The following is a 15567-nucleotide window of genomic DNA, read 5'->3' as shown; positions in this document are numbered from 1 at the left end:
AGAGCACCGGAAGTTGACGCCGTGGTGGCCGCGCCTGTGCAGCGCATCTCTGTGCGGGCGGCTCGCGGGCCGGTAGCGCGGTGGAGAAGATGCCTGAGATCAGAGTCACGCCCTTAGGTGAGTGGGAGTCTCCCGGAGGGCTGTGGGGCGGGCTTCGGATGCGGCTCCCGGCGGGCTGGGCGCCCCGCTGCCTCCCGGTTCTCGTCGCGGAGCCTGGTGCGCGTCGCGGGCATCCTTCCGTCACTTCCTCCCCGCGCGGGCGCTGGTGGGAGCCGGGAGGCGGCCTAGTGCCGGCACCCGGGGCCTTCCGCAGTGACGCGAGAACGCGAGCCCCGAGGTTCAGGCGGCCGTGAGGGGACGACGCAGATGGGGCCGCGGGGCCTCCGCGTTCGCTGTGCGCTTTCCTCGGTGCGTTGACCTTCCTGTGCCGCGTGCTGCCGCTTCTAGTTCCTCAGTCCCCCAGCCCCCCAGCCCCTCAGCCCCTCAGCTCTCTAACCCCCAGCCCCTCAGCCCTCTAATCCCCCAGCCCCCAACCCCCCAGCCCCTCAGCCCCCCAGCCCCTCAGCCCCTCAGCCCTCTAACCCCCCAGCCCCTCAGCCCTCTAGCCCCCCAGCCTCTCAGCCCTCTAACCCCCCAGGCCCTTAACCTCCCAGCCCCTCAGCCCCTCAGGCCTCTGACCCCCCAGCCCCCTAGCCCTCTAACCCCCCCAGACCCCTAACCCTCCAGTGCCTCAGCCCCGCAGCCCATCAGCTCTCAGCCCTCTAACCCCCCAGCCCCTCAGCCCTCACTCAGCTCTCTAACCCCCCAGCCCCCAGCCCCTCAGCCCTCTAAACCCCCAGCCCACCAGCCCACCAGCCCCTCAGCCCTCTAACCCCCCAGCCCCCCAGCCCCTCAGCCCCTAGTCCTCTAACCCCCCAGCTTCACAGCCCCTCAGCCCCTCAGCTCCTCAGCCCTCTAACCCCCCAGCCCCCTAGCCCCTCAGCCCTCTAACCCCCCAGCCTCCCAGCCCCTCAGCCCTCTAACCCCCCAGTCCCTCAGCCCCTCAGGTCCTCAGCCCTCAGCCCTCTAACTCTCCAGCCCTCTGACCCACCAGCCCCTCAGCCCCTCAGGCCTCTAACCCCCCAGCCCCCCAGCTCTCTAACCCCCCCCAGACCCCTAACCCCCAGCACCTCAGCCCCCCAGCCCCTCAGCCCTCTAACCCCCAGCCCCCTAGCCCCCCAGCCCCTCAGCCCTCTAAACCCCCAGCCCCTCAGCCCCTAGTCCTCTAACCCCCCAGCCTCCCAGCCCCTCAGCCCCTCAGCTCCTCAGCTCCTCAGCCCTCTAACCCCCCAGCCCCCCAGCCCCTCAGCTCTCTAACCCCCCAGCCTCCCAGCCCCTCAGCCCTCTAACCCCCAGCCCCCCAGCCCCTCAGCCCTCAGCCCTCTAACCCCCCAGCCCCTCAGCCCCCAGCCCCCCAGCCCTTCAGCCCCTCAGCCCCTCTGTCCCTCTGTCCCTCAGCCCTCTAACCCCCCAGCTCTTCAGCACCTCAGCCCCTCTGCCCCCCAGCTCTTCAGCCCTGAGACGACCAGCCCCTCAGCCTCTTGGCCCCTCAGCTTCCCAGCTCCTCAGCCCCTTGGCCCCCCAGCACCTCGGCCCCCCCCAGCTCCTCAGCCCCTCAGCCCCCCACCCTCCCAGCTCCTCAGTCCCCCAGCCCTTCAGCCTTCCAGTCCCGCAGCCCCGCTTCTGCCTCCACTTCTCACTTTCTGTCCACCACCCTTTGTGCTCACATCTGACTTAAATCAATTGTCAGTTCAGCTCTTGTTCTCCTTGATCTTTGCAACATTGAAAAGATAGAAGAAAACACAAATGCATACTCCTAAAGGTCCTAACAGGCTGGGCACTGTGTCTCATGCTTGTAATCCCAGCACTTTGGAAGGCAAAGGTGGGAGGATCGCTTGAGCCCAGGAGTTGACGACCAGCCTGACCAACATGGCAAGACCCTGTTGCTCCAAAAAAAAAAAAAAAAAAAAAAAGGCAAAAATTAGCTGGGTGTGGTGGCTCAAGCCTGTGGTCTCAGCTATTGGGAGGCTGGGGTGGGAGGATCACTTGAGCCCAGGAAATTGAGGCTGCAGTGAGCCATGATGGTGCTACTGCATTCCAGCCTGGGCGACAGCAAGACCCTATTTCAAAAAAAGGTAAAAGTTGTACAGTATAGAACAATACGAAGAAGGAAAGAATTAATCAAAATCCAGGGTCTCAGAAACAACTGTGGGGACATGGTGTTGGTGGCCAACCCTCCTGATGTCCCTGGGCTTTTTCCGTACATGCCTGCCATGTGCTGTCTTGGAACCTGGGCCTTCCACTGAGCAGGAGGTCGAGGGCATCTTCCAGTACAGACACCTGGACGGGACTCCATGTCCTTCTCCATGATGTGAGTGCTTCCTCAGAGGGTGCACCCGCCCCAGCAGGGACACTGTGCTGTTTTTTTGTTTTTTTTTTTGAGATGGAGTCCCTGTCACTGGTCTGGAGTGCAGTGGCGTGACCTCAGCTCACTGCAGCCTCCGCCTCCTGAGTATCTGGGACTACAGGTGTGTGTGCCACCACGCCCAGCTAATTTTTGTATTTTTAGTAGAGACGGGTTTCACCATGTTGGCCAGGATAGTCTTGATCTCTTGACTGTGTGATCCGCCCGCCTCGGCCTCCCAAAGTGCTGGGATTTCAGGTGTGAGCTACCGCGCCCGGCCCACTGTGCTATTAATAGCTGCATTGAACACCCCGGCCTGCCAGGTCAGAGTTCATATCCCATTTTGCAGCTGTTAGTGTGAGCTCTGTTGCCCTCCCCTGCCCTCTGAGGCCTCTGCAGGGTCCTCCCAGCCTGCCCCTTTCCCATTTGGCCTCTTGGCTGCCTGTTCTGCCCACTATCTGGACAGTCCGATCTTTTTTGTGGCTTCAGTTATCCCAGACCTGTACCTGGGTATCTTCTCAAGGCACTTCAACCCAGGGATCGTCAAAGCAGAACCCGTTTCACCCTTCCCTGCACCAGGTACTGCCTCTCGGCCTCCATGGTCACTGAGCCAGTGCTGTGTCCTTGGGGTCACTCCCACGCCCTGGCCTTTGTGTGGCTGTTCTCCCACCCTGCCTGTCTGTCCCCACCCTGCTCAGACGTTGGCTTCTCAGGGGGAATTTTTCGTCATGGTTCTGGAAGTTTCAGGGCTTCCTTGTACTCCTACCTTGCTCTCCCTGTCACAGAAGCCTCTGTCTGGCACGCTCAGGACGCCTCATTTACTTGTCTGCCAGCAGTCTCCTTGCAGACAGGGATGCTCTTCCTCTGCCTTTTGAGCCCTGTTTCGTCCTCTAGTTCCAGGCTCTATTCCTGCACCTCTGTTGTCTTTCCTCCCTGGGATCAGCGTGGGTCCTGTTGGGAGACAGGGCTGCCACTGCCTAAGGACAGGGCTTTGGAATTCAGAAAACCAACCGAGCCCCACGTTTCGGGGCTGTGTGCCATGAGTGCTTCTGTGGCCTCAGGTCCTTGCCTGGAAAGACGGGCAACTCTCCCCTCCCACAGATGTTGGGGGGCCTCTGCAAGCCTGGCGTGGCTTGGGGCAGGACGTGCAGAGGGAGGAGACATCTGAGGCCCTGGCCTCAGAGAGCCCAGTGAGGGCAGAAACAGGCCTGTAATAGAACCTGAGACCCCCATCTGTGGCAGGCAGGCCCTTGGCCCCGTCACCCTGATGTATGGTTTTGGATGCTTCAGGTGGCTGGCAGAGGGAGGTGGGTGGGATTCAAAGGGCAAACCAGGCTGTTCACTGCCATCAGACTCCTGTCCAGGCGCAGACAGGAGCAGAGGAGCAGAGGCCCTGGCCCTTTCCTCATGGGCCCCCAGGCCACATGAGGGGCTGAGTATGCCTTGCCTGACCAGGGCCTCTGGCTGGAGCAGCTGGGCAGGGCTTCGTGGTTGTCAGGGGTATGGGAGGGGTGCAGATTAGGGTCCGCGTTGGGGACTGCACGGTGTGCAATGGTGGGCTTGTGTTGCCCACACTGGCCACTGCTGGACTGCTGGCACTGTGTTCGCTGTGGCTTGGCTGAGGCTGCATGGCATCCCTCCACAGCCGCACCACCAGCAGGCACCCAGTTCCAGCACGCAGGCACCTAGGCCCTTGCCTGCCTGGGGACAGATCCTGGAGGAGGTAGCCTTGTTGGTCTGCAGCTCTGCTGAGGGTCCAGCCACAGCCCAGGAGTGACCCTGATTGAGGTCTTGGCCCCACAGACCAGCACATGTCTCTGTTGGGCACCACGGACTACCACACAGTGCCCCACTACTCAGCCAGCAGTCCTCAGCCACTTTGAGAGGCCAGGGGAAGCTGGCAGGGGAGGGCGTGTGGGCTGCAGGCCCCAGCCCTGGGCGTGGTGGTGTGGGGCTTGGTCCCCTGTGTCCCTCTTTCTGTGAGTGGAGGTGGCTCTGCTTCTTAGCCCAAGTGTCTGTCCACACAGCAGTGCCTCTCACCTGCCCTCTCTTGAGTAGGGGCTGGCCAGGATGTGGGCCGAAGCTGCATCCTGGTGTCCATCGCAGGCAAGAACGTCATGCTGGACTGTGGGATGCATATGGGCTTCAATGATGATGTGAGTCCCTTGGGAAGGAGGCCCAGAAGTTGGGAGGGCGGGCCGTCCACAGTAGGTCCCTGGGCCTTGGAGCTGGGACAGTGGGGCAGTGGGCAGCAGTGGTTGTGACTGGATGTCTGTACCCTGCAGGGAGCAAGGATGGGTGGGTGTGGCTGGTGCGAGTCCCTACATGGGGAGGTCCCCTTGTGCTGCACTGGGCCCCAGCCCCAGGGTCCTATAGGGTGGGCTCAGCTTCCAGCTCAGATCTGTCCATGAGGCTGGGGGGAACCCTGGCCTCTCCGGATGCTGTGAGCAGCCAGGGATCCTGATGCCACCTGCGGGGTGGGAGTGCCCAGCCTGGCCTTGAGTCTGCACACAGAATCCTACTTCTTGGGAGCCGCTTCCTGGGGTGTGGGTGCTCCCACATGCTGCCTGGAGACCATGGCCGCAACCTGACGCCCTCATGCCCTTCGCAGCGGCGCTTCCCTGACTTCTCCTACATCACTCAAAACGGCCGCCTCACAGACTTCCTGGACTGTGTGATCATCAGGTGGGCACCCGCTAGGGACCTTGAGGGCCCCACGTCTGTGCCTGTGGGGCCTGAGCCGCCGTACTGGGCCTTGGCAGCATTTGGCAAGGGGCCTGCATCATTCTTGATCCTCAGGGGTCTTCTGGGCCCCAGGATCTGCTCCCTGCTTGCCTTACTGGTCACACACATGACCTGGTGTCTGCCTGTTCTTCTGGCCCTGCCCTCTGAACCCTGCCCTGCCCTCTGAACCTGGACCTCCAGGCTTCACCCTCTCCCATGCCTTCGCTGTCTCAGGAGCTTTAAACACTGTCTTGGCAATTCCAGAGGTCCGAGTCCGCCCTGACTCCAGCCTTTAAGGTCCAGCATCTTATGACCCACTGGTCTGGGTGGCCTTGCCTGGATGGCCACAGCATTCCTGCTAGTCCCCCCTTCCCTGCCCTCTCCTCCCCAGCAGCCAGAGAGGCCCGTGAGGCCTGGAGAAGCCCCTCTCTGGAGGCAGTGTCCTCACCCTCGTGGTTGTGGTTTCTTCTCTGACACGGCAGGGCCTCTGGTGCCTTTTCGGGGCTCGCCAGGCAATGTCCTTGCCCTCGGGTCTGTGCCCCCTTCACCTGTAGCTCCACAGCCTGTCCCGACCACCTGAAAAGCCAGTGGCTCCCCACTCACGGTTCCTTAGCGGCTTTGCATTGTTTGCAGGCGCGTCACCATCACTAACGTGTTCGCTTACTGCCTCACTAGATTTTCAGACTGAAGGTTCGAGGGAGACAGTCTTGTGTTTGCTCATTCCTGACTCTTCAGTCCTTGGGACAGGGTCTGATGCACAGTAGGCACTCAGTGAATGAAGGGATGAGTGACCCGAAAGCCCAGAGCGGGGCTGAAGGCTGGGGTAGGGTGGGCCCAGGCTGACCCGTGCTTCGTTCCCCCAGCCACTTCCACCTGGACCACTGTGGGGCACTTCCCTACTTCAGCGAGATGGTGGGCTACGATGGGCCCATCTACATGACGCACCCTACCCAGGCCATCTGCCCCATCTTGCTGGAGGACTACCGCAAGATCGCCGTAGACAAGAAGGGCGAGGCCAACTTCTTCACCTCCCAGATGATCAAGGACTGCATGAAGAAGGTGGTGGCCGTCCACCTCCACCAGACAGTCCAGGTCAGGCTCCCAGGGCCACAGATGGCAGTCACTGCCCACCCCACACCAACTGTGCCTTCCGCATGCTCTGCACAGCCTTGGGAAAGCTGGGGACTTACTCTTGTGCCCAGCACCAAGGGGACACCAGGAGGGGGCACCCGGCGAGCATGCGGGTCCCAGACCAGACTGGGTGCTGGCCCCAGGAGAGTGCATGCAGGGTGGGGGTGCACCCTGGTCTCTGAACCACTGGGCTCTGTCTGCGTAGCATCAAAGAGGCCAGAGTGGGAACTCGGAGCACTCAGAGTTGCCAGACTCGCTGGAGTTCCTGGGGTGTCACCCGGAGGGAGACAGGGACTGGAAGAGAGATGGGCCAGCCCTGAAGGGCGCCCAGTTCTGGGTGTGGCAGCTTGTGTGTGGGTCAGGGAGGAAGTGAAAAAGGCAAGTGACAGCTCAGATTTGTGAAGTTTCTCCCAAAGATGATGGATTTGTCTCTCTTATTAGAGTCTGTGGGTGTTGCTTTTGTATTTTTGAAACTGTATTATGTTCCTATATATTTTGGAACATTTCATCTTTCTGCTTGAAATTCTTGTCAGAATGAAGTGTATTTATCTTCTTTGGTTTGAAATTTTTTTATTTTTATTATTTGAGACAGGGTCTCCGACTCTTGCTCAGGCTGGAGTGTGATCTTGGCTTACTGCAGCCTTAGCCTCCCCAGCTCAAGTGATCCTCCCACCTCAGCCTCCCAAAGTACTGGGTTACAGATTTGAGCCACCGCACCTAGCAGCTCCCTCACTGTATTTCAACCCAGCAAGTCCTTATCTCTAATGCTTGGTGACATCAACATGTGCTTAGTCTATTTTTTTTTTTTTTGAGGGGACAGAGTTTTACTCTTGTCACCCAGGCTGGAGTGCAGTGGCGTGATCTCAGCTCACTGCAACCTCCGCCTCCCAGGTTCAAGTGATTGTCCTGCCTCAGCCTCCTGAGTAGCTGGGATTACAGGCATCTGCCACCATGCCCAGCTAATTTTTTCGTACTTTTAGTAGAGACAGGGTTTTGCCCATGTTGGGCAGGCTTGTTTTGAACTCCTGACCTCAGGTGATCCGCCTGCCTTGGCCTCCCAAAGTACTGAGATTACACGCGGGAGTCACCGCGCTCGATTGCTTAGTTTTATTTATGCTTGTTTTTTCTCTGTTGTGCTTCCTGCATTTTTCCCATCTTTTACTTGGGATAATTTGCTTTTTGCCTGAAGAATATCAGCATGGGTCTGCTGGTGATTCCATCAATTTTTATTTGCCTGCAAGTGGATTTATTTTACCCTCGTTCTTGAAGGACTTTTTTCTCTCAAGTGTGTAGAATTTTAGGTTGACTCTGCACTGTGCATGCATCCTCCTTTCTCCTGTCTGAAAGGCCATCTCTGGGCACAGGCACCTGTAGGGTTATGGCCTTCACTTTGGTTTTTGGTGCTTATGTGCTGATGGACCAATTTTTTTTTTTTGAGACAGAGTCTCACTCTGTCTCCCAGGCTGGACTGCAGTGGTGTGGTCTCGGCTCACTGCAACTTCTGTTTCCTGAGTTCAAGTGATTGTTCTGCCTCAGCCTCTTGAGTTGCTGAGACTACAGGTGAACACCACCACACCAGGCTAATTTTTGTGGGTTTCACCATATTGACTAGGCTGGTCTCGAACTCCTGACCTTGTGATCCACCCGCCTCAGCCTCCCAAAGTGCTGGGATTACAGGCGTGAGCCACCACGCCTGGTCCCAACACGTATTCTCAGCCTCTTCAGAGTTTGAGGCCTCTTGAATCTGTGGCTTGATGCCTTTCACAGGTTTTTTCCAGTGTTGCTTCTGTCCTCCGGGGCCGAGTTTGACGTTCCACCTCTGGAAACTTCATCATCCGTTTGTCTTTCCTGTTTCCTGATGGATATTCCCTCCAGTGTCTTTCAGTTCACGAATTCTGTTTTCTGGCGTTAAATTTGTCCATTGAATTCCTAATTTGGGTTGTTACAGTTCCTAGTTTTAGAATTTCCACTTTTGTTTTCGAGCCCAGGCTGGAGTGCAGTGGCACAATCTCAGCTCACTGCAACCTCCACTTCCCAGGTTCAAGTGATTCTCCTGCCTCAGCCTCCTGAGCAGCTTAGGCACACCCCTCCATGCCCAGCTCATTTTTGTATTTTTAGTAGAGATGGAGTTTCACCATGTTGGCCAGGCTGGTCTCGAAATCCTGACGTCAAGAGATCTGCCTGCCTTGGTCTCCCAAAGTACTGGGATTACAGGCGTGAGCTACTGCGCCCAGCTGTCAACATTCTTCATCTCCTCTTTCATCTCTGGTGCATTCGGAGTCCACGCTGGAAACTGCCTTTAGTGCCCTTCAGTCTTCCGTCTGTTGTTTCCCATTCTTGGTCCTTGCTGCCTGTTTCTCATGAACTTGGGTGCTGCGTGAGAAACAAGGAATGAAAGGCTCAGTTTGGTGCCCTTGCTTCCCACCCCTGCCACCCCCGCCCCTCCTGCCCCTCTGCTATGATGGCGGAGCCTGAGCGCGGCCCTGTCCTCCACAGGTGGATGATGAGTTGGAGATCAAGGCCTACTATGCAGGCCATGTGCTGGGGGCAGCCATGTTCCAGATTAAAGTGGGCTCAGAGTCTGTGGTCTACACGGTCAGTGGAAGGGGCTGGAGGCTTGGGAGGGGCTGCCGGGGTGGGAGGCACCCTCGCCATGGCGGCCTTGTTCATTCACCAGGGTGATTACAACATGACCCCAGACCGACACTTGGGGTAAGTCTGCCGAGGCATCTTTTGTTCTGAAGGCCCCCTTGGAGCTCGTGACCCATGTAGTTGTGGGGATGCCAGCCCTTGAGTGGACAACCCAGCAGTGTCTCCCAGGTCTGGTACGGCCCGGACAGCCCCTTCCTTCTGGGCTCAATTTCGAGAAGGCACAGGGTCCAGGTGGGATCTCTGTGCTTCCTCTCTCTTCCCAAGTGTGCTGTCCACAGCATTTTACCAGCTGGGTCTTTCCAGTCAGAGTGGCCTAGAAAGGTGGCTGGGGTGGGACTGGGGTCCAGCTTGTCACACCCAGCCCTGCAGCTGTGGGGACAGTCTGCCACGGCTCACACCCCCACCCATATTCTAGAGCTGCCTGGATTGACAAGTGCCGCCCCAACCTGCTCATCACAGAGTCCACGTATGCCACAACCATCCGCGACTCGAAGCGCTGCCGGGAGCGAGACTTCCTGAAGAAAGTCCACGAGACTGTGGAGCGTGGTGGGAAGGTAGCCGCAGCAGGGCTGGGGACACAGGCCCTCAGTCATGCTGGGCAGGTCTTTCTGGCAGGCTTGGCTGCCCTTGGCATGGGTCAGGGTCTCAGGGTGTGGGGTGCTACATTTTCAGGTAGGGAGAGAAGAAAGTTTGCTCAGCATTGAGGAGAAAAGCTCAGAGACCGACCTTCCCTAGGGAGCCCCTACCTCAGATCCTGATAAAGCCTTGGCCAGGGCCCCCATACCACTCTCTTCAGTCTCCAGTGTTGCTGGGATGGGACTGGGAGCAGATATGAGAGGCTGAGGTCCACACGGGGCTGCAGCTCTTGGGCGCCTGGCTGTGCCCTCACTGGACGCTGCTTGCTGTGCCGAGGGGCCATGCAGCCAGGGCTCCTGCTTGGGCCAAGCCTAGTGTGTTTCCCAGGTGCTGATACCCGTGTTCGCGCTGGGCCGCGCCCAGGAGCTCTGCATCCTCCTGGAGACCTTCTGGTAGGTGCTACCAGGATGGCTCTTTCAGGAGCCCTGTCCCAGATTGGAAGCTGCGGCCATGCACTGGCCCAGCTTGCATACAGTCCAGTGGCACGACAACCACTGGGTGTGGTGGGCAGCCCTGCCTGTGGTGGCACTCCCAGGGTGCCAGTGGCAGCTCGGCACCACTCGCTGCTGTCCTGGGGGGGGGGGGAGGCCTGTGACATTCCATTGATGCCACTGTTTGTGGCTCCTGATCCTCCACCAAGCTCGGCAGCCACAGGGCTTAATGGGACACAGGATGCAGGCACTGGCCTCCTGTGGTTATGATGGGAAACTGGGCTAAACCCGGCCTGTGCATGGATCATGCAGATGAGGTTATGGGGGTGGCCCAGCCAAGTCCTGCCCTGCAGTGTTCTCCTGTGGCCACTGTGCTGACCGGGATGGTGGTCCCCAGGGAGCGCATGAACCTGAAGGTGCCCATCTACTTCTCCACGGGCCTGACTGAGAAGGCCAACCACTACTACAAGCTGTTCATCCCCTGGACCAACCAGAAGATCCGCAAGACTTTTGTGCAGAGGAACATGTTCGAGTTCAAACATATCAAGGCCTTTGACCGGGCTTTTGCTGACAACCCAGGGCCAATGGTGAGGCCCTGTGGCAGGGCTGGCCAGTGTGTCCCTGTCAGTTGGCCTGTATACAGGTCCCTGCCCATGGGTCTCTGGGCTGGGCCTGCAGCGGGGTTGGGGGGCATCTCCTGCCCTGACTTGACCCCCCTGTCCCCGCCCTCTGTGTCCCACAGGTTGTGTGGCTAGGGGGTGTGGGGCATCTGCTGCCCTGACTTGACCTCCCTGCCCTCTGTCTCTCGCAGGTTGTGTTTGCCACGCCAGGAATGCTGCACGCCGGGCAGTCCCTGCAGATCTTCCGGAAATGGGCGGGAAACGAGAAGAACATGGTGAGGGCCATGGTGAGGTGCAGGAACCTGGAGGCTAGTGGGTTGTCCTGACACACTCTCCCTGAGCTCTTGCTGGCCTGGCCCCATGCTAGTCGAGGGACGTGGCTGCTGCCACCAGGAGATGAGGGTGACGTCCCACTGGGGCCTTTGAGTCTTCCTGTGATGCAGCCTGTCCACCTTAGGCAGAAGAGCCTCAGCCCAGCCCTGGAAAGTCTTTTGCCAAAACCTGAGCTCTCTGGAGTCTGCAGCTAGGCTTGGGAGGGCATCACTGGCAGGTGGAAACAGCTTCCAGGGGTTCAAGTTGGGGCATCCCAGGGAAGGCCGAGGTGCCAAGGCTGGGTCCTGTGGCTGAGCTCTGTGCCCGCCCCCAGGTCATCATGCCTGGCTACTGCGTGCAGGGCACTGTGGGCCACAAGATCCTCAGTGGACAGCGGAAGCTGGAGATGGAGGGGCGGCAGGTGGTGAGTCCCGACCCTCCGCGGGCTGGCAGGGCTGAGGGGCACCTCCTGGTGGTAACCGCTGTCCATGCCCTGTGGCCTGCAGCTGGAGGTCAAGATGCAGGTGGAGTACATGTCATTCAGTGCCCATGCAGACGCCAAGGGCATCATGCAGCTGGTGGGCCAGGCAGAGCCGGAAAGCGTGCTGCTGGTGCACGGCGAGGCCAAGAAGATGGAGTTCCTGAAGCAGAAGATCGAGCAGGAGCTCCGTAGGCAGCTGGGTGGGCGGCGTGGGGCCCACCTTGGGTCAGTGTGGGCAGTCTGCACTGAGACTATTTCTTCCCTGGGGTCCAGGGGTCAGCTGCTACATGCCAGCCAATGGCGAGACAGTGACACTGCCCACGAGCCTCAGCATTCCTGTAGGCATCTCGCTGGGGCTGCTGAAGCGGGAGATGGCACAGGGTACGTGGGCAGGGCAGGGCCAGGTGCTCAGGGTGGGTGGCTGGGAGTGGCCCTCACACTGATGGCCCCTGCTGCCTCCACAGGGCTGCTTCCTGAGGCCAAGAAGCCGCGACTCCTGCACGGCACCCTCATCATGAAGGACAGTGTGAGTGGCAGGGGGCCTCTGGAGTGGGGAGGGCTGCTGCTGTGCTCTCTGACCTGACCTGTCCCTGCCCCACAGAATTTCCGGCTAGTGTCCTCAGAGCAAGCCCTCAAAGAGCTGGGCCTGGCTGAGCACCAGCTGCGTTTCACCTGCCGTGTGCACCTGCACGACACGCGCAAGGAACAGGAGACTGCATTGCGTGTCTATAGCCACCTCAAGAGGTGCGTGCTGGCCCTGCCCCTTCACCCCCTTGGGCCCTGGGGGCAAGGCAGGGTCTCACAGAGCCTCCCCACAGCATCCTGAAGGACCACTATGTGCAGCATCTCCCAGACGGCTCAGTGACTGTGGAGTCCATCCTTATCCAGGCCACTGCCCCCTCCGAGGACCCAGGCACTAAGGTGCTGCTGGTCTCTTGGACCTACCAGGTAAGGGGTGGCCTCCACCCCACCGAGCTCAGCTCAGGTGTCACCACCCCCTCCCTGTCCCATGGTGCTCTTACTTCTGCCTTAGGACGAGGAACTGGGGAGCTTTCTCACATCTCTGCTGAAGAAGGGCCTCCCCCAGGCTCCCAGCTGAGGCTACCCAGCCCACCTATCTCACCCACCTTTGCCCTCACCTAGCTGGAGAGACCTGGGCCTGCACTTCAGGACTGTGGGTGCACTGGGCGAACAGACCCTGTGGATCCAGTCCCTGGGGACAGAGGCTGTGGGTCATGTGCCCACCTGAGTGGCTGTTTGCAGCTTAAGAAATAAACTGACCTCCAGGCTGCTTTGCCTTTATTCCTGCTCCTGGCCCCCAAAACGATGGTTAGGGCAGGGGGTCCCAGACAGCAGTTTCCAGTAAAAGCTGAACTTGGTGCCCCTGACTATGTCCTACACTACATCCTGCCCTGCCTGGAACAGAGATTGGCATCCAGGGTGGTGGGATCCAGGGGGACGAGGCCAATTTGGAGATCAGGCAGCAGTGCTGTGGGCCCTGGGCCCCAGGTGGCCGTGACTGCCCTGGCTTTACAAGCACAGGGCTAGGCCTGGTGTAGCCTGATTTTGGCTGAACATCCAGGGTCATTTGTGGCTCCCAAACTGTGGCCCATGCAGGGTGCAGGAAGCAGCATCTGTGGACACACCAGACACTGTGTCAGCATGGGGCAAGGTCGGCCCAGAGCCCTCCCTGCCACTGGGACCACTCCCAGGGCCAGGGCAGGATGGGCTGGGCTGAGGGGATGCAACCCTGGGGGGAAACCTTCACTCCTGCAGTCATTGGCTCCCAGCCTCCCCACCCCACACCTTGACTTTCTGTTTGGGTAATGGCAGGATTCCTGCCTGGCTGGGTGGCAGGAAGGCTATGCCTTCCCCCATGAGGACTGGGCCTCAGCAGTCAGTGGGCATACAGCAGAACCTTTCTTTGTCCTGCTGCTCTTACCAAGACTCCCGTATACCACTGACTTCAGGAATAAGCCATGGGCTGGGGCCAGGCGTGTCTGGTGCTTGCCCAGGGGGTCTTGGCTCTCCAGAATTGTCTTCACCTGGGCAGGTGCCAAAGCCCCCAGTCCCACGGCCACCAGCACAGCTGTCATCCTCCGTACCTGTGACCCAGAGCCGAGACTGCACAGGGGCCTGCCCACCCCTCAGCCCCACCCCCCAGGGAGGGCCCCAGAACAGCCCACCTGTCTATACAGGAAGGACTGGCTCTCAAACTCTAGACTCCAGAACTGCAGCTTCCTGGAAAAACAAGTACTTGTAGGTGCCTGTGGGGGCAGCCCACCAGCCTCAGACACAGAAAGTGATAGGGCGGGGCCTCAGACAAGCCTGGTTCTTACTAGCTCGTCTACCAGGGGCCTTGGCTGACCCTAGTGAGGCAGACAAGGAATGCCCAGGCATGTAGGTGGCCTGGCTATCCCTGAGGAGTTTGCCCGGGGACCTCACCTGGGGTCCTGGTGCAGGGACTGGTAGTGTGGCTGGTGAATGTGCCAGAGGCCCAAGCCTTATACCTGCTGCTCTGCATGGCAGTGTGGGGCTCACCCCAACAGTGGAGGTTCTGTCGTCAGAAGCTGCCACCTTGTGAGTGGCTCTCTGGACAGTACCAGGGGCAGCAGAAACCAACCACTGCCAGGTTGGGCCAGAATCACTGGCCCCAATGAAACCTTTCCAGTAGCTGTCAAGATTCTTCATTAGGCAGGGCACAGCTGCAGGCTGGGGGGTGTCCTGGCCACTCTACTGCCCCACTTCCTCCAGCTGACTAGGCCCTGAGAATACCCAGCTGTCTCTGTCCCACCTGGCCTCGCCTTTGCTGAGGGAGGTGCTGAAACTAAAATGAGTGCTGCCAGTCTGAGGGCAGGAACACAGCCTCTGTGCCCTTCCTCACCTGCTCTCCTGGGGGGTGACCAAGGGGCTGGTGAGGCCTGGGGACACGGAGACACGGCGCAGTGTTCGCACGGGGCTTGGTACCGGGCTGCCGGCCGACTGGAAGGCGCTGAAGTCGTGTGTGCCGAGGAGGTGCTGGGCTGCTTCTTGCATAGCAGCCACGTCTAGGCGGCTTCAGGGATCAGGGGAACTGTCAGGAAGGGGGGCCGGCCTGCCCCCTCCCTGCTCACTGTTAGGGCCACACTCACTCTGCCCGGAGAGCCCAGCATAGGTTGCGTTCAAACACGGGCAGCTCGTCAGACCGGTGACAGCCAGTGACCAGGCGGTACAGGTAGGTCCGGGACGTGGCTGCGTGGCGAGCGTGGAAGTCGCTGGGCACTCGGAAGGCCCGCAGGACCCTGGGGTAGCAGGTCAGACTCACCGGAGGAATGACCCCGCCCACCCGCCCGGGTGTCGACTTGGTTTGCCCAGACCGCCAACCTCGTCCACGACGGATGGAGTCGGGAAGGCAGAGCCCCGGGGCTGCTCAGTTCGCGGGCTCACCTGATGGCCGGGTGCCTCAGGTGGGTGTTGAGGGCCTCGGTCAGAACCTCGGGCGGGAAGGGCGGCCGGCCTGAGCGGCGCTGGACATCCAGGTGCGCCGCGTTGCTCAGGGCGTGGACCCCGGCGTCTGTGCGGCTGGAGATGGTGAACCTGACCGGCTCCACGGAATTGAGCCGCTCGGCGGCCTCCTACGGGACCGAGCCGCGGGGAGGGCGGGTGGGCCAGGCCGGACTCTGGGGACACGCGGGCGGGGGCCTCCCCCTTGCCCTTCACCGGGCGTCCCGGGACCCACTGAGCTCACCTCCAGGTAGTTCTGAACCCCGACGGCGCGCTGGGCGCCCCTGACGGCCGCCACCCCGCTGCGGGTAGAGGCGGGCGGAGGTTACCGGGGCTGCCCCGCCCTCAGGTCTCGGCCGCCCTCTGAAGCCAAAAGCCGCTTCCTCCCCCGAACGTTTGGAACTCCGTCTGCCCGCCCGCGCCCTCCTTCCCGCCTCCACCCGGGCCCACGTAGTGGTCCCCGCCGCGCCCGTGAAACCTACTTAAAGTCGGTGCCCACGTACTGGAAGTACACGAGGTAGCGCGCGCGCACCGAGCCCGCGGCCGGCGCCGAACCCATGGCCGAACCCAGCCAGCGGCGCCGGAGGTAGTCTCCAGCGCGCGCACGCGGCAATGGTCACGCTCTTGCGCATGCGCGGTCTCCCCGCCCCGGCC

General features: G+C 60.3%; 2 protein-coding genes across 8 annotated transcripts; one reads left to right on the top strand and one right to left on the bottom strand.

The window, feature by feature from the left end:
* The first annotated feature begins 15 nt into the window (after positions 1-15).
* INTS11 (integrator complex subunit 11) lies at positions 16-12720 on the top strand. Of its 4 annotated transcripts, none has more exons than XM_054236820.2 (17): positions 16-117; positions 4502-4599; positions 5055-5128; positions 6031-6259; positions 8795-8893; positions 8976-9010; positions 9366-9504; positions 9914-9978; positions 10415-10604; positions 10829-10912; positions 11284-11373; positions 11456-11618; positions 11704-11811; positions 11895-11956; positions 12032-12174; positions 12249-12378; positions 12464-12720. In XM_054236820.2, exons 1-17 carry the CDS (start codon positions 90-92, stop codon positions 12527-12529), a joined length of 1803 nt encoding a protein of 600 aa, XP_054092795.1. In that variant the 5' UTR covers positions 16-89; the 3' UTR covers positions 12530-12720. The 4 variants fall into 4 exon arrangements, with proteins under 4 accessions (XP_054092795.1, XP_035163187.1, XP_035163188.1 ...); XM_035307296.3 differs by having other exon boundaries at positions 16-408; XM_035307297.3 differs by lacking the exon at positions 11284-11373.
* Positions 10526-15545, bottom strand: PUSL1 (pseudouridine synthase like 1). Of its 4 annotated transcripts, XM_035307302.3 has the most exons (8): positions 15396-15545; positions 15158-15215; positions 14857-15044; positions 14562-14711; positions 14315-14485; positions 13617-13671; positions 13373-13535; positions 10526-13064 (listed from the first exon to the last, which is right to left on the bottom strand). In XM_035307302.3, exons 1-8 carry the CDS (start codon positions 15470-15472, stop codon positions 13015-13017), a joined length of 912 nt encoding a protein of 303 aa, XP_035163193.1. In that variant the 5' UTR covers positions 15473-15545; the 3' UTR covers positions 10526-13014. The 4 variants fall into 4 exon arrangements, with proteins under 4 accessions (XP_035163193.1, XP_035163194.1, XP_035163191.2 ...); XM_035307303.3 differs by lacking the exon at positions 13373-13535; XM_035307301.3 differs by lacking the exon at positions 10526-13064 and having other exon boundaries at positions 13155-13535.
* Between the last annotated feature and the right edge of the window lie 22 nt (positions 15546-15567).

The sequence above is a fragment of the Callithrix jacchus genome, chromosome 7 (assembly GCF_049354715.1).
Source record: "Callithrix jacchus isolate 240 chromosome 7, calJac240_pri, whole genome shotgun sequence".
In the NCBI taxonomy this organism is placed as follows: domain Eukaryota; kingdom Metazoa; phylum Chordata; class Mammalia; order Primates; family Cebidae; genus Callithrix; species Callithrix jacchus.
Note: the sequence above shows the minus strand (reverse complement) of the source record. Positions and strands in the feature narration are given on the sequence as shown.